A 24,965-nucleotide genomic window follows, 5' to 3' on the forward strand; every position below is an offset into this window, starting at 1 on the left:
GGAGCTTTTAAAATCATGTTTTATTACTTCAGGATGCCATATTTCAATCCCAGGTAGGTTTGAGCCCTGCAACATATTATAGGTTTGCAATCCAATTGCAAATATAAAAGGCTAATATTTGTTTCTGCTCAATACCTGAAACAAAATGCACATGCAACAATGTTCTTGATTGGCCAATGCCTTTTAGCAGTGGATGGCAAACCTTTGTGTTAGAGTCCTGTTCTTAAGCAAACTGCAAAAACAATTTATACAAATAAAAATAATATCTGCAGACAAGATTATAGCATGGCAAGGAATTTATTAGAGTCCAATAAATGTATACAAAGTGAAGCTGAAAAATAATTACACATTCTGGAGTCTTTGTTTCTCTCTCTCTTTCTGTTTTACATTACTATCTAATCTGATACTTATTTCAAGACTTTAAATGACACAAAAATTTGAGTTTTTGTACTGCATTCTGGGTGCATTAAGTTAATCAACATCATAAAACATTGTACGGACACTGATACATATATGTAGTCAACATAAATCATTTATAATACTAAATGTGCAATACAAAAGTCATTATTTCATTGATTTTTAGCTTTGCATCTTTATCAAACAAACATACGCACTTGAATAAAATGAAACATTAAGGATAAAGATGATCAATGTGTGAAACAAATAAAATAAGATCTTCATTCTTTACATGGCGAGGATAACATAAAGCCTGAAACAATAACGTTACTTCAGATGTATATAGAAGATAACATAAAAAAGGGAAAAAGGGTATTCCATTCCTTACTAATGGGAGCTTGCACAAAATGAAAATGAGATGAGAGTCCTGAAAGAGAACAGAAAAAGAATATCAACATAAATGGCCTTTTAAGGCTAATTCACATCTTCCACACACAAAAAAGTTGTTGATTCATTTTTTTTTTCAATAAACAAAATCCAAAATGAAAAAAAAAATGTCCTGTGCTTACATGCTGTTTTCATCCCATTTTCCTTTTTATATTCACATAAACATTAAAAAGATAAAGAAAATTATTCATAAAAAAAATGGCATCACATATGTAAAATGTTTGAAATCACTGGCTATATACTGTCTTGACTGGTACAAGTATATTATAAACACATCATTTTTACAAGTGTATATTTGGCCTCCAACTTATGATTGTCTGTGGAACCTTTGACATATGGACAAAAGTACACTATTTCTCATTCCCCATTGGTAAGAAATATAAACTTAGTGAGAGGTGGGAAACATACACATACCAAAGCAGATTCAACTGGCATCCCAAATACAGTCAAACCTTCTTCAGCAAAGGTATGTGTAGAAATACAACCTGTCTATAATGACCACAAATTTGATTTCCCTTGAATATTTTCCCCCACTGAACATGTAATAAAAGAACCTTCCATATCTATACTCAGTGTTTGGGTGCTGTTATTTATAAAAAAATTATAATTTGGATCTTCAACGTGATTTATGCACTACATGCACTCACATAGCAACACACCTTGCTTATTGCATAATTTATTAAAAATTCTTTTATTGTTCTTTGGATTCCCCCCCCCCAAAAAAAATATAAATATATAAATAAATATGGCTGCTATGAGTAAATGTGCTCTGTAGTTGAATTCATCTTAGGCCATGTGTTCATAAAATACCAATTTCTTGTCTCCTTTAGATATTCTTTATATACAGGTTTCAATGAATCAAAAAAACAACTGTGTATACAACCTCTATAAAGCAAGCATGATTTGTTTCACCATTAAGACTTCATGAGAAAATTGGCCAACCAATAAAAAGTATTAATTTCTCTTCCATTCAACTAAAAATTCAGTATGTCCAACTAAACTAATTGATTTGTTAAATGGATTAAAAAAGTTATTTTCAAATAAATCATGTTGAGATTTCAAATGATACTCATCTTTTTCTTCAAAATAATTTGATGACCTGTTGTATTCACCACACTTCACAAGTACAAAAATGAAACATTTTTGAATTACTAAAAGAAATATTGAAAAAGGAAAAAACAGAGGTAATGCGACAGCGATTCCAAAGAAAATGATTTATGAAGTTTTAAAAAAATAAAATAAAACCTGCCATAAAAAGAAAAAAAAATGGCTAACCTGCCATTAACGCAACAAAGTATCTACCCAACATGTCTTTCAGTAGCTTTGGTTACAATACATATCATACTCATACATGTAGCAACATTGACATGTTAATAAATGGAAATCAGTTCATTTCACTCAAAATACTGTACCCATCTAATGGTATCACTTGAAACAATGGAAAACCCAAGAAAATATCGAAGATACAAAAGAAATTTTCCGAACATGATTTTAAGTGTAATGAATTCGAACACTCCCTAAATTGTACCTAAAAATGTTCATATTTTGGTGACTCAACATGAACACACTACTTATCATATACCATACTCTGTTCTTTAAAGTTTTGAGCCACACATTTTGCACAAGTGTATGAGCGCTTGTATACATAATATATATATATATATATATATAATTTGAGTGAGTGAGAGAGAAAGAGAGAGATAGACCTACCTAAATATATGTGTAAATATATATCTATATATATATATTTCTATGAAAATGATTGTTTTCTGCTAAACTAACAATGAAATTACAAGCACACTAAATCAAGTGAACATTGAAATCTGTGACACCAATAATCAATCTAATAGTAATAAAAAGCACTTTGCATATTTCAAACAAAATTGCAAATTAGATAGGGAGATCTGCAAGATTCTAAATGATATGTTGAATAACCATTTGCAAATGTTTTTACAAAAAATTCTTAAGACATGATTCACACCCAACATTTCAAAAATACAAAATACATACCATGCCTACAATAGCTATCTTAAAATTAAAAAAAGAAAATATCTTCAATATATAATCATATCCTTAGGTGGTAAATTCTATAAATCATATTATTAAAATGCTTACATGTTCAGTGCAGAGTGATCTCCAAAACCAATTATCAAGATAGAAAATAAACATCTTAAAATCCTTCTTTTTCTGGTTAACGAAGTTTTTCGTTTAAACATATTTCGCAACCTACCTCTGTTTTACATGAGGGTGTATAGAAGGGACCTCAACTATGGTTTGGTCTTTACATAACACTATGAAAACAAAGTACATGTAATGCATTTAGTAAACATATATGAAAGTAATTTGTAAATTGATAGTTCAATTGGTCAGGGATTTTAAATAATTAAGATTTAATAATTAAGATATTTCTTGTATATAATTCCTTGAATTCCAGAGTATATTCTATGAGTGACTTTAGATATACTCAAGATCAGAAAGAAACTAAATGATTATAATACCAACCTCAAGAACAAAGAAATTTGTAATTTGAAGATAAGTCAGACCTAAAACTGGAGTGGCAGAGAGCAGGCTCCCTGGCCTAATATAAAGTAATATAATCATTCAGATTATATCACAGCCAATTTTTAATGAATTTCAAGGAAAATTTTGAATATATACATGAACTTACCACCCCTGACTAAAATCTCATGAAATCTATGATGTTGGCAATATATTTATCTATCTTTTTACTTTCTTTGTCTAACATCAAGAAAGAGTAAAAACATTGTACAATAGGTTTGTCTTGATTTAAGTTGACTTCAATTATCATTCACATGACTTTTAAGACTTAAAATCAAAGGTACTTGTGAACAAACCATCATGGAAATCTTAAGCAAAAGAACATAATATTGCTATGCCATTTTTCAACAACTAGTTTAGTTTAGATCATTACCATCTTTTAACTCCCACTAGAAAATGGCCAATTGGGCTTTTGAACCCTACATTGTTTAGTATTTTTGCAATCAACATATTAAACAATTAAATAGTAAATACATGATTGTGCTCTACATAGGACATTGCATGTGGTACACAGTTACATACAATTAAACAAGAAATGATGCATACACAATCACACATTAATATAACATACAGGTAGCAAAGGGCCAAAATACAATTACTGTATTAACAAGTAGATACAATAAGGCTCATAAACAAATCAAGGACTACGACATATCAAGTCAGTCCTGGACCTTTGACCATAATTGTAGTGAATAAAATAGGCTAGTGCATATTTTGCTACATGAAATAGTAATAGCACTATTTTCTTGGTATAGACAATTTCTTTTTGAAGAAAATGCATTGAATAAGATAAGCTACTGTATATTTCTGTTACTTGTAGTAATAACTATTTCTTGATATACATGATATCTTCTAATGGAAACATACAACTCCTACAGGAATCTGAAGACAGTCTTCCAATAAGGCTTGGGAATGATTGTCTTCTTATTCAATAGTAATTGACTGATTTAAAAATCAGAAAATGTATTTTAGAAATAAACTTAATACTTCTATAGCATGAAATACCCATCACATTGTAATTCTTCAAGCATCAAAAAGTTTCAAAATTTGTTGAATCTCGCACAACTGATGGGAAAATTAATATTCCAGTTCAATTTACACAACATTGTTCAATTTCTAACTAAGGAAAATAGTGACTGACTTGATTAATCATTTTTTTATTAAAGAGTCAAGCAAAATGAACCATGATGCCTCAAAAAACAACTTCATGTCATTAATGAAATTGCAATCTGTGGAAATAAAAATCAAATGAAATGTTATTCAGGTCCATTTTCTCCCGAATCATTGGTAATTAAGATGTAGAAATTTATATAAAATATAGAATAAATTTATAATATAGTAGTACATATAGGTGCAAACTTTTTGACATCATTACTGCAACCATGACTTCAGGGAAAAATGCAAAATAAATTTAATTCGATATTAGCACTACCCACCTATTTTAGCCTAATCCAGAAGAAGCGATTTACAAGAATAATAGTACCTTTAAACAGCAAGGCAATTGTCACATAAAATATCACACAATTAAGTTACTAATTTATCAAAATAGGAAAATAAAAAAATTAGTACCCCCTATTTCATAACACTTAACCATACAATTGATTCTGCCATAATAAATACATATAAACACATATAATTAACATACAAAAACAAATATGTAACATAAAATTCAGTGTAGTAATACATGCATATACATCATGCATGCATTTTCACTAATATATAATATTTGTTTTCTGTCAAGAGCCTGTCCCGAAGTGAAATATGATTGAAACTATGGCCCTTTAATCCCAATAACAGAAACTTGTGGTAAATAGGCAACAGTGCAGAGGATACTAGGTAGGTTTTTTGGGGCCCATTAAATTTCTTAAGCATCTCATAACATATTCAACGCAGGCATTCTTTACCAGGTAACTTTAAAATGTAATAATGAAATCAATGAATATTTTCTTCTGGTGCAACTCACTGTGAATAGCCTTTTTGGTGAAAGTACTTTGCACTAGTCAGAACTCTTTACCCTCGAAATATCAAAATAAATGTCTGAGGCTTATTCATAATTAGACACTAATACGGTCTCATTATTAAGAATGTCCTGAATTTTAAACTTCATACAGTCTGATGAGAACAAACTTTGTAGGGACAGGCTTCTTGACAGTACATCAAAACACACAACAGTAACAAATATCTTCATCAGTATCAAACATCAAACATGACATAAAATGGTACTCTATGGCATACTTTACCTGTGAATATATATATATCATAAATCTATCAATACATTACACTATATATTTAATGATAGAAAGGTCAAAAAGTTCATATAATAAAGTATAACTCTTTTCTATTTCATACAGAAAATCAAAGACACCTCTCTTCTCTTTAGTAAATTACATGGTAACACCATGTGCACATTATTTCCCAAATGCACTAGCAAGATATTTACAAGTATTATAATACTTTCTGACTACATGAGTGTCTACACATTGTAATAACGTAATACATTCAATAACACACTTGTAATAGAAGCATCAGTACAGAATTTTCCTGCAGTTTACATGATATTGTGGGAGCATTCATATTTCATGTGATTTGAGACACACACTTCATGTATATATACACACTGTGTGAAGGGCATGAAGCAAATGCAGAAAATAACTCCACAATTACATCTCACACCACGATTATACAGGTAAATGGCATTTGCAAGTACAATTACAATGAATTTATCTTGAAAAGAGATGTCGAATATCATTTTGGCAAGATCATCTCCCAGAAGGACTGGTCTCCATAAAAAAAAAATACAGTCACCAATTCCAAAGTCCTCCCCAATAAAATGACAGAAGCCTTCACACCAGTCACAATAATACATTTCATATACTGTAGAATTAGCAAAAATTAGAAAAGTGGAAAAGTTAAAATAAAAAGTAAATCCCAAACCAGATGAAAAAGGAAATAATGATTCAATAGTACAATAGCTTTTCTTGTATATATATAATGTGAAGTCCACTATCAATATCTTGAAGGAAACAGGCTGCTTGGAAAATAATTCAGTCTGTCTTTCTAGAAGGTCTATTAGATATACAAAGTCAAAGTAACATCCATGAGTATATATTTGTATTGAATTAAAGGGAGATGTGAGCACCACAATCATTCTATATGAAATTTTGATTACTGAGAAACAAACTGTACGACTATCAATGTACAAGAATACTGATGTAATCTGGTGCACCTTCATCATATCCCTTTTCAGTATATACAGAAGATAGAGAAGATAACTTCAGAGACTTTGGTCTAGAGCATCTGGTAAGATGGCACTTCTCCATGTGTACCGTGAGCTCTAGGATTGGGAAGAGAGTGGGCGACTGAGTAAGCAAGCTGATTAGACTGGGATATCATGTAAGGTGTTTGGTGGGGTACAGTGTATGCCAATGGTCCTGGGTGATCAGGATGTACAGCCATCTGGTACCTCTGCTGAATAGCCTGAGGTTCCTCAAAATTCTCCTGAATGGCACTGATGGCACATATGACAGAGGGATCTTCTTTGTGTGTAAGCAAATGCATCCTCAACTGATGAGAGTCCTGGAATGTTCGGTTACAGCGATTGCAGGCGTGGGAACTATGAGATGTATGGGACACATGAGACATGTGATATAGTGCTGGGCATTGGTGAGTGTGAAGTAGGTCAACATTCGGAAAAGCCAGGTGACACCTCTCACATGCTAAAGGATTCTTCTTCAAGTGTGGTGGAGGGATGGGTGATGGACTCTCTGTCGCCTGGTGAGGTGTAATAGACGGTCCTGCTTCTGAAACTGGAGAGTTTATCACAGGCTTTTGTTCAACCGGCTGGTTAGGGTTGATTATCAGATTACTGGCACTCGCTGCAGCCGCAGCAGCAGCTGCAGCAGCACTGGCAGCACTAGCAGCAGCAGCAGCAGCTGAAGCAGATGCAGTTGCACTTGTAGTTGAAGTACTTGATTTTCTTCCTCCACCACGGGGTTTCCTGACCCTGTCTGGATCATGGCATCGAGAAATGTGCAACCTCAGATGGTAAGTGTCTCTGAATGGCTTTTGACAATGTTCACAGTTAAAGGGTTTTTGAAGGCCATGTACATACTGGTGAGACCGCATATTGTGTGGATGCTTGAAGGCACGTCCACAAATCTCACACACGTATGGTTGTTCATCAGAGTGAGTACGCATGTGACCTCTTAAAGCAGTGTGATGTGAGAACTGCTTGCCACATTCCTTGCAGGTATGTGGCTTTTCCCCAGTATGTACTCGATTATGCATCCTTAAATTATCCATTCGCTTGAAGGTTTTACCACAGATGTCACACATATAGCGACGTTCTACCGTATGGCGAGTTTTGTGTCTTTCCAAAGCAGGCTCTGTTCGAAATTTCTTATTGCAGACATCACAGCCATATGGCCTTTCAGACGGTTCTCTCTTTTCTCTGGCCTTTTTTTCATGCGTTTTTCTATGAATCCGCATATGGTCGATTCTTCTAAATTTCTTGTCACAGAGGTCACAGCTGTATGGTTTTTCATCAGAATGTGAAATCTGGTGGCGACGCAAATGTCCACTACGTGTGAACTTTTTGCCACACTTATCACACTCATAGGGGCGCAATCCAGTGTGGCAAAAGAGATGGCGAGTGAGAGCATACACTGTCTTGAAACCTTTGCCACAATCTAAGCATGTGTGAACCTTTTCTTCGTCTTGCTGACACTCATGAGACTGTAAATTAGTCTCATCTGGAAATGCATCCCCACATTTTTTGCACTGATGCTGACCTTCCACATTGTGGCTTAGTTTGTGCTTGATGAGAGTAGTGTGCTTCGGAAACGACATATCACACATCGTGCAAGAATAAGCTTTTTCAACTGGAGCCTCCTTGTGAGTTTCCATGTGGAGACGGTATTCCTTGACATCTTTGAACCTGTCATCGCATCTCTTGCAATGGAATTTCTTCTCTGTGTGAGTACGTCTGTGCCGAGCAAGATGATCTGACCGGCCAAACGTCTTTTGGCAAAACTCACACTCGTATTTCTTGTCTGCTGTGTGAATCTTCACATGTCTCATCAGCTTCTCCATTTTGTTGAAAGACTTCCCGCAAACACCACAAGTGACATCCTCATCAGTACCCTTTGTTACTTGTCCAGCAAGGACAACTGCAGTGTTCATCGGTACATCTGGTTCAGGAACCTCTATATGCTCTTCCTCATGTTCACTCTCTATCTCCTCTGGCCCTGGATCTAGCTCTGGTTCAGGTTCATCATAGAACATAGACGAAGTCTTGTATGCACAGATCATTTGATGCTGTTGGAAAAGCTGGAAATGATGAAATACATTCCCACATATGTCACAGGTATGCAGCTTGTTCTCTCTACAAGAACGCAATTGGGTTTCTCTTGGCTCAAGGTTACCTATCTTTCTACTTGGGTATGGAGTATCATGGTCCCATGCTATTGTTCCTTTAGCCCCTTCATCATCACTAACATCACTCGTCAGGACTGCACTAAACCGTCTCATTGAATTTTTCCTTGGTCTGGTGCTTTTCCTGCGCGAAGGTCCTGCTTCTTCATTTATTCCCATATCATGTTCATCTTCTTTGACTGTAGGGCCTTTACTTATCTTCCTTCTGGTCAAATGCAACCTGGATTTACGCTTTCTTTGGGAAATCCTCTGCAGCGGTTTAGGAACTGTCATAACAGCTTGGCTTGGGGAAGTGCTGGTACATTCATGCTGCTCCAGTTCAGCCATGTTGCTGAATCTCATTCCACAAACATGGCAGAAGAAAGCATTGTCTGGTTTGACAGGAGCTAGTTTGCCTCTCCCTCTTCCTACACCTCTTGGTCTCCCCCTGCCTCTTGGTCTGCCTCTTGGTCGTCCCCTGCCTCTTCCCCTTCCTATTTCTCTATCTGCTCCTTCTACTCCTCCGCCTCTGCCCTTGCTCGCTGTCTCACTAACCAGGTGACAACGCATGTGATGCTGTAAATGGTCATTGCGTACAAAGCGCTTTCCACACTGAGTACAACCATATGGTCTGATGCCAGAGTGAGTGAGCTGGTGCCTTTTTAAATGATCCCGCCTATTAAAGACCTTGGTACAGACATCACATTTGAAGCTATTTGGCCGAGAGTGAATCAGCATGTGTCTGGTCAACCTGCTCCCTGATCGAAACACCTTGCCGCACACTTCACATGATTTTTCTTCATTTTCACCAATGTAGTACTTTTTCACTTTGGGTTGGAGATGTACTGGCAGTTTGGCTGCTGTTGCTGGATCAATGCATTTATGCTTTCCAAAGATTTCAACATTTGGGTACTTTCTTCCACAGGTTCCACAGGGGATCGGCTCACATTCCTCATTCTTGAAATGAGTACTTCGATGGAAATTCAAGTTATCGGGACGGGTAAACGTCTTCTCACAAATATCACATGAAAATGGTTTGACACCAGAATGAATAAGGCGATGACGTTCCATGTGACTTTGTCTTCGGAAACGTTTGCCACATGTCTCGCACTTGTATGGGCGTTCAAGAGTATGAACTTGTACATGCAGCTGGAGACCTGACAGGGAACCACAAAAAATACCACATACTTTACACGTAAACAGTCTTTTCTGAACTTCTTCTTCAGTGAGCATCTGGTCCCTGCTTTCAGTAGGTATCAACTGATTCTTCTCATTTTCAATGATATCTTTACTTGTATCAATTTCACTTACATTTTTGTGGTCTTGCACAGGTTCACTGCCTTTCTCTCCAGGTTTCAGAGACTCTGGGTGAGGTTCTTTCTCAACAATCAGGTGTTGTGCAGTCTCTACTAAATCTTTATATCCTTGAGATGGCAAAGGCATCCCAATCTTCGGTGATAATCCAACGGCTTCAAGAGGCTGTGGTAGAGTAGATACTGGAGGTGTTGCCTCGGGCTGAGCTGGCAAGGGTGCAGTTGTAGTTGGAGTTGTCATGGCTGAGTTGTAATGATTGCTGCTTGAAGCAGGTGGCGACGCAAAAGATTCTTGCACAGAAGAACCTTGGTCATGGCTTTCATCAGCAGGAAAGCACTGATGCTGATTTAGGCTGATTGGATTATTAAAGTATCTCTTACACAGGTGACAGCAATACATATCTGTGTTGTGCTCCCGATCATCAGGATCTTCATATTGGTGAGAAGGAAAATGGCTTCGTCTTGAATCTTCATTCGGAGGATCCTTGTTGATTATAAGAGGAAAGTGGCTATTGGTGCTGATGGGAGGAAGTGGCTGTTGGACTTGTTTGATGCTGCCAGTGTGAGTCATCATATGTCTATTAAGATGACTGGTTGTACCAAAGGCCTTTCCACAGAGAGAACATGGGAATGGCTTAACCCCAAGATGACCCATCCTGTGGCGCTTTAAATGACTTATGCAAGAAAATGATTTGTCACACTGGTTGCACTGGTGGGGCTTTGTCTGGTTGTGCTGCCGCTTGTGGCGCTTCAATTTCTGATGGGTGGGAAACTTCTTGTCACACATGTCACAAGGATGAACTTCGCCAGTGTCTTCAAAGGTGAGAGGCCTCCGCTTCTGTCTGGGACGAGGTTCACCCAGATTGCACTTGTGAGTATTGAGATTGTCACTGCGACTGAATGTCTTCCCGCATTTGTCACACATGTAAGGCTTGTTGGCTGCATGGGTGAGCCTGTGGCGCTTCAGGTGCTCCATCCGTCCAAATCGCTTCCCGCACTGGTCACACTGGTGAGCCTTGAAGGGATTATGGACCACCTTGTGACGGGAAAGATGTTTGGCAAGGCTAAAGACCTTTCCGCACACCTCACACATAAAACTCTCCCCCTGCCCATCACACTGGTGGGTTATAAGGCTTTCATCTGTTGTAAGCTTCTTACCGCATTCTTTACACCTCGGCAAGGTACTGGTGAAGCGTTGCAAACAACCTGGGCACAGAGGGAAAACTCCTGGTTCAACTTGACCATCTGCTGGTATGAACATGGTGAGGCAGCTGGCACACTTGGCACTCTGTGTCACTCCAGAATCTGCAACCCCAGACTCTGCAGCAGTCTTACCTGTACTTTTCATGGAATCACCATTATGGTGGCTCTCACCCTTCCCTTCACCTTCATTTTGGGGAAACTGCTGTACTGGTTCTGCCACAGTTTCCGGAAGCCTCTGTTCTATGTTATCAATGTTTTCAGCTGGAGCTTGATATTCTATCTCCAGTTTATCTTGACGGGACTCTACTTCTGGCTGTTGATGCTTAATGTTTTCTGAGCTGGTTGGTATCTTTATGTGGTCTGTAAAGAATAAAAAAGAAGTGACATAAAATATATATATTGCAATGCATTCAAATGACATGGTCACATTCCACCTTTTTCTAATTTTGGTGAATGCTCCTAAATTCCAGAACAATACTAGATTATATCAATATGAATGTCCTAAAACATTTATGGTGTCGAGGATATGAAAGAAATGTGTTTCATTCATCAAACTTGGTGATTTTACATGAAAATGTATTTTGATCAGGTGTTCAATCAAAGTAAAATATCTTTGTAGGTTTTCATTTTTTTTAAATAAACTACTTCTCAAGCAATGAATGGTCATTTTCTAAGGATATAATCTATGTCTGTATCACTATCTATGTCAGATAAGTAAAGTTGACCCGTCAAAAAGTTCAAGATATGAGACCAAATACAGAACAAACGGACAAACTGAAAACATATAACTCCGGACCACCAACGGTGGGCGAAGGCATGAAATTATATATACAAGTATGTTGTCATTACCATTTAAGTAATCTTTACCAGTGCCCTGATGAGAAGAATGAGGAGGCAGATGATGTTGTTGCTGTTGTTGTTGTTGTTGACGACGACTGAGTATCTCTAGCTGAGATACAGTAATAGTAGCTGTATTGGGTTGAGGAAGATGAGGTGCAGGCCGAGCAGGAGCAGGAGGGGCAGGAGGAGGAGGAGATGGTGACTCTGGTGATTCTTCAGTTCCCATTACCTGCTCGTAAGCTGAAAGACAGAGCAGACATAATAATCATGTAAAAGTATTTAGTCAGGTCAATATATGAACAAACTAACACAAGAATAAAAAAGATTTTTTTCTATGATTTCTAGTGGTCCTGGACCATGGGTCGGCTGATTAAAAATCTATGAAAATCAGACTATGGAAAAGCGATTCCTTTCAAAGATGTCAAAACTAGCTGCTGTAACCTTGAAATGCATACAGATCAAAATCATTTTTACCAAAGAGGCAACAAACTTGGCTCTTTCTCATGGTTTGGTGAGTCAAGGAATGCATTTAAAACTAGTATTACAAGTAGATTGCCTGAACCAGTGAAATTCAAAGATGGCTTCTGACATATTCAAAATGGCTACCAATTTATTAAAATTACAATAAATTGCATATTATTCATCTTATTGACTAGGGACTACTATATATCCCATGGTAAAGGGGATCAAGGATCCCATTAAATCTTGGCTGAACTCCTACTGGTCGTTGGATTACCAGAATATCCAAAATGATCTCAAAGATGGCTACTGCCCCTAGATGAATTTGTCATGAATATATTACTCCTTCATTATCCTTGAAATAAAAAGCTAGCATATACAGGCTATTTATAATGATATATTCAGAATGCATATTCTGATATAACTTGCTGTTGAATTCACATTTACCACACTCACAACTTAGAATGCCTGCTTAAGGGGAGGGGGTAGGTTTCAATTTTTTAAATACATATTTGTGATTGTTTTGATGGTTTTTATATCCATCTTTTTACCATATGGCTCTGAGAGGAACCTCGATAGGACTTTGACCTTTGTTGCTCGCTCCCCCACATTCTAGATATATCATTTTTGTCTGTATTGTATTTTTGTATATTTTGTACTATGCTTTGTATTCTGATAATTTGTGATTTTCTTCTGTAATGATGTCTTGGACATCTTTTATGTACAAATGTGGAAATGAACTTATGAACAATATGGTCGCATAAACAAATTTCAATCAAGAGCACAAGTGGTCTGTCATCTGGAGGCAGTATGACAGAAGAGCAGAGATCCCTATTAACCAACCTTTTCCAATCAAATTTGAAATCATCTTTATGATGCAAGAATTCACAAACCTCTCCTACATGAGTGAACAGCAAACAAGTGGAATGCCTCTGGGCATCTCACCTGCATCACGCGATTCAACATAGCAGCAGTGCTGACTTTGAAAACTACTATAACTCGCACAAGATGCTCAATGATACTTGGTTACTCTTATTTCCACGTTTTATGAACTGGACCAATACACTTTACAGAGATAGGATGGTAATTCAACAAATACCCCCAATGTGGCCAAAGTTCATTGACTTCACATGACCTTTGACCTTGATCATGTGACCTGAAACTTGCACAGGATATTCAGTGATACTTGATTACTCTTATGTCCAAGTTTCAAAAGTCAGATCAATAAACTTGCAAAGTTATGATGGTAATCGAACAGATACCCCCATTATTGCCAAAGTTCATTGACCTTTGACCTTGGTCATGTGACCTAAAATGCACACAGGAGCCCGTATTCTGAAGTCAGGTTTAACTTAGACCATAGTCTAACTCTGTACTAAAATTATGGGAAGCCAAAAGTGTCAAAATTTTTATTAAGTTGTGTGTTTCTTATGTTCACCATGTTCTTTCCTGATTCATCGATGGTGAAGACAATCATCTATTTATACTTCCTACACAATTATGAATTTTGAGAGCCAAATGAGCTGAAATATGATATCTCTATTGTTGGCGATTTATGTAATAATTGGCCATCCATACTTAAACCACAACTTTAAACCTGAGTTTAAGTTAAACCTGACTTCAGAATACGGGCCAGGATGTTCAGTGATACTTGATTACTCTTATGTCCAAGTTTTATGAACTAGACCAACATACTTTTTAAAGTTATGATGGTAATTCAACAAATACCCCCCATTCGGCCAAAGTTCATTGACCCTAAATGACCTTTGACCTTGATCATGTGACCTGAAACTTGCACAGGATGTTCAGTGATACTTGATTACTATTATGTCCAAGTTTCATGAATCAGATCCAAAAACTTTTAAAGTTTTGATTGTAATTCAACAGATACCCCAAATCGGCCAAAGTTCATTGACCCTAAATGACCTTTGACCTTGGTCATGTGACGTGAAACTCATGCAGGATGTTTGGTGATACTTGATTAAGCTTATGTCCAAGTTTAATGAACTAGGTCCATATATTTTCTAAGTTATGATGACATTTCAAAAACTTAACCTCAGGTTAAGATTTTGATGTTGATTCCCCCAACATGGTCTAAGTTCATTGACCCTAAATGACCTTTGACCTTGGTCATGTGACATGAAACTCTAATAGGATGTTCAGTAATACTTGAATAACCTTATGGCCAAGTTTCATGAACTAGGTCCATATACTTTCTAAGTTATGATGTCATTTCAAAAACTTAACCTTAGGTTTAGATTTGATGTTGATGCCGCCGCTGTCGGAAAAGCGGCGCCTACAGTCTCACTCTGCTATGCAGGTTAGACAAAAATGAAGATAGAGCCAGATAAATCTGAGTTCCCAATTTTGTGTATTTGTTATCATTTTTTTGTCAGCTCAATCACTGAGAAGTGAAGGACATGTAGCCTAGATAGGTTTTAATGTCCATGAGTATGAGTCAATCAGGAAGAAAATTATATACACCACATTTGGGCAACCAATACTAACATTTTCATTCAGGAGAAAGGATAGGGCCATAACTCTTGCACTCTTGTTACATGGTCATTTACAAGACAGGAAATATTTTGCTTGCATGGTTAGAAGTCACGAACTCAGTTTTTTTCCCCATCAGCTTTTTTTTAAGGCTAAGAACTCTTAAAATGAAACCTTGACAGATATCATCTGACCAATGCCATCTCAGATCATTCAAGCAAGTCATGTAAAAAAATTCACAAAACTCAACATTATGCTTTTGATGGTGGTTCCCTCATTCACCAACTCCCATGGAATACAGGAATCAACTATGGTAAGATACCAAATTTGCATGTTGACTTCACAATTCAGCACTAAGGTTTGGCAACTTTAGTCTGACAGTTATGGAAGTGGGTCACTGATGACAGACAGCACATAAATTCAGACAGGAAGGAATTTCCCTGCCATTGTCAACTTTACAGCAACGACCAAATTCTGAGACAAAAATCATGACTTCTCAGTCTAGGAATTGTAACAAGTAATAATCTATCAATCTCAAGCATAAGAAATTGAGGAAAGGTGACTACATTGTAATCACAACACAAGATGTCATCATCATTGCTTATCTACAGCTGCATCGTAGCCATACATCTACAACTCAGAAAAGTGAAGACAAAGATCTCTTGGCTATTTGGCATAGAAACTAGTCAGTTCTCAAAGAGCTTCACAGTGATCCCACCATTAAAACATATATGCACTAGCATTCATTTAAGTTAACCAGCCAAATCATTAGATGCAAGAACTTTGCACCAGGCTAAGGCCACTTGTTTGGCAATAGTCATTGAGGTTCCCTCCCCCCCCCACTACACCTTTTCATGTGAAGAAAGTCACAAATGCCAAGTCATTTATGACATCAGAACATCTTCAACCACTGCTGCTTCCTTGAAATTTTATGCAGTTAGAACTTACTATCAGGTCATGGTTTGGATCGAGAGAGAAAAGAGGAATGTCACCCACGTTCACTCACTGGGCCTAAAATATAGCCATAACATGTTGAACTTCATATGTACTTCACATTTAAGAGTCTGAAAGTGAATGAGATGTCAAGTTGCCTGGTTCTGAAATTTTGCAGAAACCCGAAGACTGGGATCTAAAATCGTGTGAAGTGGAGGACAGTCGCTTAGCTCCTGATGTCAGAGATGAGTGCAGCTCAAATTGAACTGCCAAAGATGATCTACTGTAACTGATGCACATCACCCATGACATCAGCCACAAAATCGTACATTTGATCGGAAAAATTATTCATTTATTTCTATTTTTAATCAATTATTCTATTTTATGCAAAATAGTTTTTGTTGTAAATCTGTTAATAAAGCCCTTGAAGTGCTATTTTTTTTGTTTATACTATTGGATTCTAATCAAATTAACATTAAAAACTATTCGGTACCAAAATGAGTTCTTATGTATTTCGGTGGGTTTTTTCTTTTTTGTTTACTCAATGGAAATAGTTGACAACACTTTTCCAATGATAAACAATATGATCTAAATTGATTTTAATGCATAGAAGTAGATATAATTACACATATATGAATCTTGGCTAGAACCAGAACTTGCATTGGATTTGTATATGAAATTGTGTTTTTCAGCCATTTTGTGTCTGAGATACAATTCGCTCATGTTACAAAATTTCAGAATCGTACAGGAAAGTTTCACACATTTGGTCTTAATAGTTGTACAAGACATGAAAGAGAAAAGGCATGAAAGGACTTGGTATGAACCTCTCACACTGTGGATCCATCACAAACTGTTGAGAGGCCTTTTAGACCACCCCAGTGTTTGTAGGGTCAAGTCATTGTAATACATGCTCCTCAATAATAGCTAACCTTTTTGAATGACAGATGTACTATCAGTTTGCTGGGTAGTAGGCTGTCCTCCAGAAGGTTGTAAATAATCTGATTGATCATCTTCTCCTGCCATCGATCGTACAAATGCTGAGGAAAAGATCAAAGATACTAAATTAGATATCTTTTAACCCTGTATATGATGATGGTTTTTCAATTAATATCAACAATTTTACTGATATCCATACCATTAAACTAAACAGTTGCAGAGATGAGACATAAGACTTTAGATAAAAATGCAGATTCTTGACAATTCCCCAATCACACATCGATCTAACTTCCTAAACTTAATCTTCAGTCCTATATTTATTTACTGGTGGGCAGTGGCGGACCGTGACCCCGAGGAGACAAAGCATTGGGGGGGCACGGCATTGTACACAAACAATGCAGTGCCCCCCCAATGCTTTGTCTCCTCGGGGTCACGGTCTGCTATTGCTGGTGGGTGTTTCATGAAGCTGTTTGTAAGTTAAGGGCGACTTTAAGAACGACCGGTGATCCTTTCTTGTGTTAAATGGAACATCATTGGCGATGATTTAGCATGTAAGAAAGGTTCACCAGTCATTCTTTAAGTCACTCTCAACTTACGAACAGCTTTATGTCTGGTAAAAGTTGATTTGCTCTTGTTATAATTGATCTATTCATCACAAATTTGTGATCAAAATTTGCAAATGATTGCAAACTTAGTGTTTTGCAAAACCCAAGCTCTATGAAATTGCAGAAAAAAAACACAAGATAAAGCTTGCTTACCTTCTCTAACTATGGAGTCAGCAGAAGGAGGGGCATTGTTGGGGAGCATCTCTTGAGGCATTGGATGTCGATGGACCAATGGTCCTGCAGAAGCAGGTCTTTGGTATGCTACAGATCAAATCAAATACATAAGGTAACATCAATCAAACAGGACAATAAAACAATGCTGGAAAATCAGAAGCAAATACCAGGGCCCCGTTGCACAAAAGTTGCAATTATGATAACTTTGCCATGCAATGGTAAATTGCATGGAATCCTTGATTTTGATTGACTGTTGATCAGCGTTACCACTGGATGGCAAAGTTATCATAATTTCAACTTTTATGCAATGAGCCCCAGGGCAACTAATTTGGCTGCACGATGTTGCATATTTTGGTATTTAATTTTATTAGCTGTAGAAACAAGTATCATCTCAAATTAATAAATGTCAATCATTGTCAAGTAATATTCACAGGTGCCACTTTTTTTCAGCCAAGACTAAGAGAATGGAGATGGAGAAACAATAGGGATGAAATTTTCATTACCCTGTCCCTGCTTTATGTTTAAGTTCAAGACAAATAACTCATCTGGATCAAATTAAAACCTCAATTATGTACAACATTGTGATAGGCCATATATAATAGATCTATTGTCTATTCATTAAAGTTTCTCTGTCACAATCTTTCAATATCAAAGTCATATTCATTTAATTTTTTTATATATTATTGTGGAAATAAATGATCTAAAATTGAATTCAAATAGTCTCCGGACTTTGAAACAGAGGGTCATGGGTTCAAATCCCAGTCATTGCGTAGTTTCCTTCAGCAAGAAATTAATTCAAATTGTGCTGCACTTAACACAGGTGAGGTAAATTTCATTTTTTATTGCTTTTCATTCACAAATAATTTCCCATAACAATCACTTCTTACTTACTGGTATTGAAATAAGGATCACAACTAGGAGTGAAAATGATTTTAAAACAATACTGTTTTGCTACTCACAGAATCTTTTCAAAACATTCACGATAAAATTTCTTTCTGTGGCAATGACTGCTCCGCGATCATGCTACGAGTCTGGCTCGCAATAGCAAGTAGATCTATCTGCGCCAAGCACCATGCAATTGACTTGCGCAAGATATAGGCCCTGTAACGCAAAGGCATGTGATACATATTTGAAACCACATTTCCAAGTGTACATGTAAATGGTAATCAGATCTTGACTGATGCAAGTTTACAAATAATTGCTGTTTTACTGTGTTTTCTGACACCCACCCAACCTTGCTTTCTACAAGCTTCAGCAATGTGCACTAAGCTTGCAAAAATCGCTGGTCGCAAGGCAAATTTTTAGTGTGTTTGTGGAATGGTTTAAAACATGGTGCAAGATTTGAAAATTAACCACTCGTGCAAAGCTCATCATTATTTCATCATGTCCCTATAACAAGTCTTTATGAACAAAAAAAGCCCCTGGTAACTGTTACAGAAAGTGTTGCAAACACAACTTGATTCTAAGTCAATCAGAAGCATGCACGCACTATAGAACTTGAGTATGATTTTCTGAGTAGTGTTTAAATCGCAACTCTTTCTGCAACAACGACCTTATATTACGATATTAAGTTTTTGCAATCGCAAAGGGGACATACTCTACAACATAGTTAATGTATTGAATATGCCGTCAAATCACAATGGACAGCTTAGAGGACTTTGTCGAAAATTGGTGAACCGGAACAGCAGATCATCCTTAAGTTCTGAGTTGACTGAAAAGTGAAGATACTTTGTTTGTCCAGGGGCCCGTTGCAGAAAGAGTTGCAATCAATCGCAACTCTAAAAATCAATCGCAACTTGATTTTCAACCAATCAACAGCTTGCATTTGGGACTTGCGATTGATTTTTTTTCACTTGCGTTTAAACGCAACTCTTTCTGCAACGGACCCCAGGGTCACAGACGGCACTGCTGTTTTGATTCACTAAGTTTTGACAAAGACTGCTTTGTCCTGAAGGGCTTTTGACAATAGATTCTCCATGTTCCAGAAAGCATTGAGTAGTGGTTGTGAAAACTCCCTAATATACAAGTAAAGACTTACTATGCTGAGGATGACCAGGGACATCTGAATGATAGTTCAAGGCTTCTTGATGATGGCTTCCCGCAGACAGCCTCCTCTCAATACCAACAGAATGAGCCCTCTCGACCATCTCTTGATTGGGTAGGTGGATGTGATGGGGTGCAACAGACAGAGACCTCTGTTCATGCTGGCTTGGAACTTCTCTCGAGTATGCTGTGGTAAAAATTAAAGGTGAACAGCACTTTGATTTCTGGATGCCAAAACCATGGTGGTCTTTCATAAAGTTGTTCACTAATTATGCACTAGTCATTTTTTACATTGGTCACTCTATGCACTACTGCTAAACATGATCACCTTTTGCGGAACACGGCAATTAACAAAACATATATAATGGAAAAGCAACTCACAATTCTTAGTTGTATTGCTCTTTGATGGACTTTCACCAAACCTTCAATAATACCAAACTCCATGTTTTTTTTAACAAAACTTTCTTGATGTCAGAGACTCTGAGTGGACTAATTGTTGAATGCAGTGAAGTGAAAGATTTAACCTACGTTCTTGAAGAGGGAGGCCATGGTATCTCTGTGCTGCTGCAACTAAGTAATTGAATGCCTGATGTCTGTGTCCATCCCCTTGGTCAGGTCCTCTCCTCGCCCTCTCTACTAGCTCATGGTGGCTTAGATGACTAGCATGGGCAGCAGCCGCTGCTCCCAGGAAACCTCGCTGGGCTCCTTGCTCTCCAGAGTATGCTATTATACAATTGATAAATAAAGGGTCAATGTTACAAAGATGTTATTAATAAATCAGGTGGTTGATTATGGTAGCTAATTAACACACAAATTTCATTTTACCTAGCACATCAATATGATATGGTGCTTATCCAGCATCTTTATTTGACATATCAGCTACATGAATATTTACATGAGTATCCATAATGGATGCATACCTCCAATTAAGCCAATAAGGTCACGTATTGTTTCATCAGGATCCTTAAAGGAAGAATTAGGGCCAGGCTGTTCCATTCTGTTTCACCATGCTCTGAAATGAATCAAGTAAGAAAGAAAATATTAGGTACCAATACGCGTTCAGTGAAATTTCAAATCATGTGTATACATACACAGCACTGGCAGACCCACGATTTGCCAGTAAGGGAAGGGCCTATTTATTTTTTCATCATTTGACCATCAGAACAAACAAAAACAAAAATGAGGGCAAAGATCACTACGCTTTTTATTGTCCCATGAATAGGGTCATCTATCCACCCCTAAATGTACCAGCCCCCATGTCACTTTCAAAAATATCCCCTCCCATATGAACCACTTCTGTAACCTCTCACCATTGCTCTCTGTCCTCGAAATGTCCACATCATTTTCACTCAAACACCATGCCCCACTCGTATCACCAATCTGCCACAACACTTATACACCATTTATTTCACCTTCAAAGAAAATTTCCCTCTGTAACAGCTTTCCACATTCCCTTATATTCACCACCCCATATACTTTTCTAGCTGTCACAAACGCTTTACATCCACCATCAACAATTACCTGTCCTCCAACTCCAAGTGGGAGTTTTATAGAGCTATTCGCAGAGTTACACGACTTTACAAATAACTGGAACATGTTCTTGAATACTAAGTCATCTAAGAATCACCTGTAATGCGTAAAGCCAGTTTTTACTTAATACATGTACCAACAGAAACAGCTTCAAGAACACCCAAATGGTATGAAAAATCCCTCACAGATTCCACCTGTTCTGGGGCCCATTTCATTATTTCCTGAAATAATTCAATTTCATTACCTTTAGCTAATAGTAAACTTGTTCATAGATATTGTGCATTTGTTCATAACAAGGCTTTAGAAGTGGGACCCTGTTCTACTATCTCTCCAACTCTTTCCTGGTACCAGTATCTTCCACATGTACACAAAATCTCAGATCCATCCACTTCCCACATTTCTCCAACCACAGAGATTTTTGTTCAGCCCTCTTTTGCTCTTTCCATATATGGCACATTATTTTCACACTTTCGCTACATCCGAGTCACCATCACTTTTGTCTTAACAAGATTTACATACATGTACCTTCAAATTATTATTCTCAAATGCTTTCTTCCATTTTCAAAATGTTAGTCCTTCCATTGTCCCACTCATCAAAACAAAGTCATCAGCAAAGCAAAAAAAAATCTCCTTTGCTCTCTTGTTGAAAAAAACAATTATAAACATTTTGGAAACAGTACAAGATTGTAACAGTACAGGACCTCCATATTATACACATCCATCTTCATCTTAATTTCCTAAGATTACTCTTGACCCCACTCTAAATGACTACCAGTCACAATTCTCTGACTCACTATTACCTGTTCAAACCAGAGAATAATAGATTCAGTGGACCAAATCTATTGTTCTCTGGTTTTAACAGGTGACAGTGAGTCAAAGAATTGTGACTGGTACATGCAGCGTACTCTAAACCCGGACTCTAAAGCCAAGCCACACTGCGATCCGATGCATACAAATTTTTAATTGCGTTTTGCATTATTTAATCATGATAGTTCCAAGAGGTAGAATTATTTTGTTTGAAGTTCTTCATTATGTTAGGAATAATGAAATCAGAATTTTGCTTCCTGGCAAGCCCCATGGTCGGATTAAAGTCCCAATCAGCAGCCGATGATGACACCCGTGATCTGAAATTGAATTTGCCTTTATTCCTACAGGGAGGCTCAAGCTGGACTGAATTTAATTTCAGTACAGTAGTCCTACCATCATTCAGAACTCTGATCAAGTGGAAAACATCCATGAAAATCGTCCTGAAAAAATACTCGTAAGGATTCAAGGGCAGGCTGCCAACACATTCTAAAACTTTAAAGTGAGATTTTGTGCAGATGTCCTATATTCCCGTAGAGATTTAAATTTCATGATTTTTGGCATTTTTGACACTACTCACATTCTGCACCTCCCACAAAAGACACAGGAAAAACTATGCAGCTGCAGGAATCAACATGCGATTGAGCACTCAGCGAAGTCAACATTTCCATTTGATTAAAGTTTTTCTGTGTGCCCAGGGTCTAACTCTCATTCAATAACTGAACTTGAGAGAGATGAATGGGGGCGACTGCTGCAAGCACTTAACATATACTGTGTTTTTATATGTGTTTGGTGTTCAGCTTGGCACAGTTGATATACGATAGGGGGATTCCGGCCTGGATGGGCTATTAGCATTGCACTTGCAGTAAGAGCAAATTATGAAAATAGCCATCTTGATTGAACTATAGCCATCTTTTCCTTATTTCGGCTGGGTGTTTTTGACACTATAGTATTAGCTTTCCATGCATGCCTCCATACGTGCCTAGCCATGCACGAAAACCACCCCATTTTCGCGTTTACCTTGTCATGAATGTCCATTGTTTCCTGTTGGCAGTGACCCCCCTCTTTCAAAACAATTGACCCTTTTTCCAACATGCCTACTATTACTAATAATATCATGAATATCAGCATTGCCATTGATGATAAATCCACTCAGTCACAATTCACCTCTGCCCTATTCCTAATCCTAGCATAACACTTTCTGCACTTATGCAAATCCAATACCAGAGCTACCAAGTCTCAGGCATTATGCGTGAGACTCAAGCATTTTGGACTCTTATTTATCCCCTCAAAATCTCTGTCACACGCAACGATCACAGCCTATCCCCATATTATCCGTATACATTGTACACAATGCCAATGGTCAATGTCTGTGATCTCACTCAGATTCACAGAAAATATCACGCATAGCTGGTCTTTGAACTTGGCATCTCTGCAACACTCACACTTTGCACATTACATCCCTTTCACTGCACCCACAATCACATCTTACAAGCGATTCCTAAAGTACTGAGATTAATTTCTTCGAACTTGTTCGTCGCGTAGACGTAAACCAATGGTAATGCAAGCCAATGCCAATGCAATGTACCGTACCGTATGTGTGATATGAGGGCGGATTCAGCCATAATATCCAACACTTGTGTGGGATTCCCGCAACAATCACGAGTCAGCTCCAATAATGAACTTCAAATTTCACCTATATATTGAGACCACAACAATAATGGAAAAGCTAATATTGTATGATTATTATAGAAGTACAATTTCTAAAACATTCAGTTGGAAAATATTGTTCTTACCTTATAATTTTTCAGATTTTCTGGATCAAGTTTTGGCAAGAGGAGGTTACGCTTCCTCGATCCTTGGCTTGCTTCACTGCTGGAAAAAAAGAGAACGGGCGCCCTCATTTGTTGGATGATTGCTTTCTCCAGGGGCGTGACGTGACTAAAATTGCCCTCAAGTTAATTTCTATCCATATCTCTTATTTAGCAATTGTTATATAAATGGTTTAGCAAACACTACCAAACGCTTATATCCTCTGATCGGTTACTTTTATTTTACTCTTTGATTCACATTTTCTTTTCTGGTGAGTTTGTATGAGAAAAGGATTTAGGTTTCCGAGTCCCCCGCCCCCTTTCTTTTCAGTCATGACTTTAGTGAAAACAACAAACCCCCGCAAGATTTCTTTTGTTTTAATTAAGTTATCCTAAATGATACAGGACAACATTTATTTCAAATTTTATATTCTCTCTTAACGCGAGTAGTTTATTGCAGTTTTATCTACATTACTTTTCCAAAGTGAATCTAGTAATGTTTGGTCAAGGGGGAAAAAATCCCCTTTGATAGGTACAGAGTTGGCCAAGCTAAAAGAGCTGCATGTATCCACCGGGCGCATCAGCGTACCTTTCCCCGACCCTCACTATTGATGGTTATAGGTCATGTCCAACCCAAAAAATGTTGATTTGAGAATCAATAGAGAACATTCAAACAAGCAAAATGCTGAAATTTTCATCAATATCGGATGTAAAATAAGAAAGTTATTACATTGTAAAGTTTCGCTTATTTTTCCAAGAAAAAATCATAATATGCACAAATCAGTGACATGCTAATGAAAAAGTCGCGATGATCCCGGCGATGATGTCCTTCATTCATTCATTCATATATTTTCTTTTATATTCATTAAACGGATTTTTTTTTTTTGGGGGGGGGTATTCTTTCTCGTATTTATGGTTCGATATAAAGTCAATATTCTCCGCAAAGAAGGCTATCGAATACTGTTTGCTTTACTTTTCCCCTTTCTTCTTCTCCAAGTTTCTTTTCT

The 24,965-nt window shown here is 37.2% G+C and overlaps 1 protein-coding gene across 2 annotated transcripts; it reads right to left on the reverse strand.

Moving 5' to 3' along the window:
- Window positions 1-285: 285 nt before the first annotated feature.
- Window positions 286-24,050, reverse strand: LOC121408751 (zinc finger protein 729-like). Of its 2 annotated transcripts, none has more exons than XM_041600377.1 (8): window positions 23,944-24,050; window positions 20,734-20,825; window positions 20,342-20,536; window positions 19,809-20,000; window positions 17,750-17,857; window positions 16,985-17,092; window positions 12,198-12,410; window positions 286-11,690 (listed from the first exon to the last, which is right to left on the reverse strand). In XM_041600377.1, the coding sequence occupies exons 2-8, from the start codon at window positions 20,807-20,809 to the stop codon at window positions 6,691-6,693; spliced, it is 5,892 nt and encodes a 1,963-aa protein (XP_041456311.1). In that variant the 5' UTR covers window positions 20,810-20,825; window positions 23,944-24,050; the 3' UTR covers window positions 286-6,690. The 2 variants fall into 2 exon arrangements, with proteins under 2 accessions (XP_041456311.1, XP_041456310.1); XM_041600376.1 differs by having other exon boundaries at window positions 12,180-12,410.
- Between the last annotated feature and the right edge of the window lie 915 nt (window positions 24,051-24,965).

Source organism: Lytechinus variegatus, chromosome 2, assembly GCF_018143015.1.
Source record: "Lytechinus variegatus isolate NC3 chromosome 2, Lvar_3.0, whole genome shotgun sequence".
NCBI lineage: Eukaryota > Metazoa > Echinodermata > Echinoidea > Temnopleuroida > Toxopneustidae > Lytechinus > Lytechinus variegatus.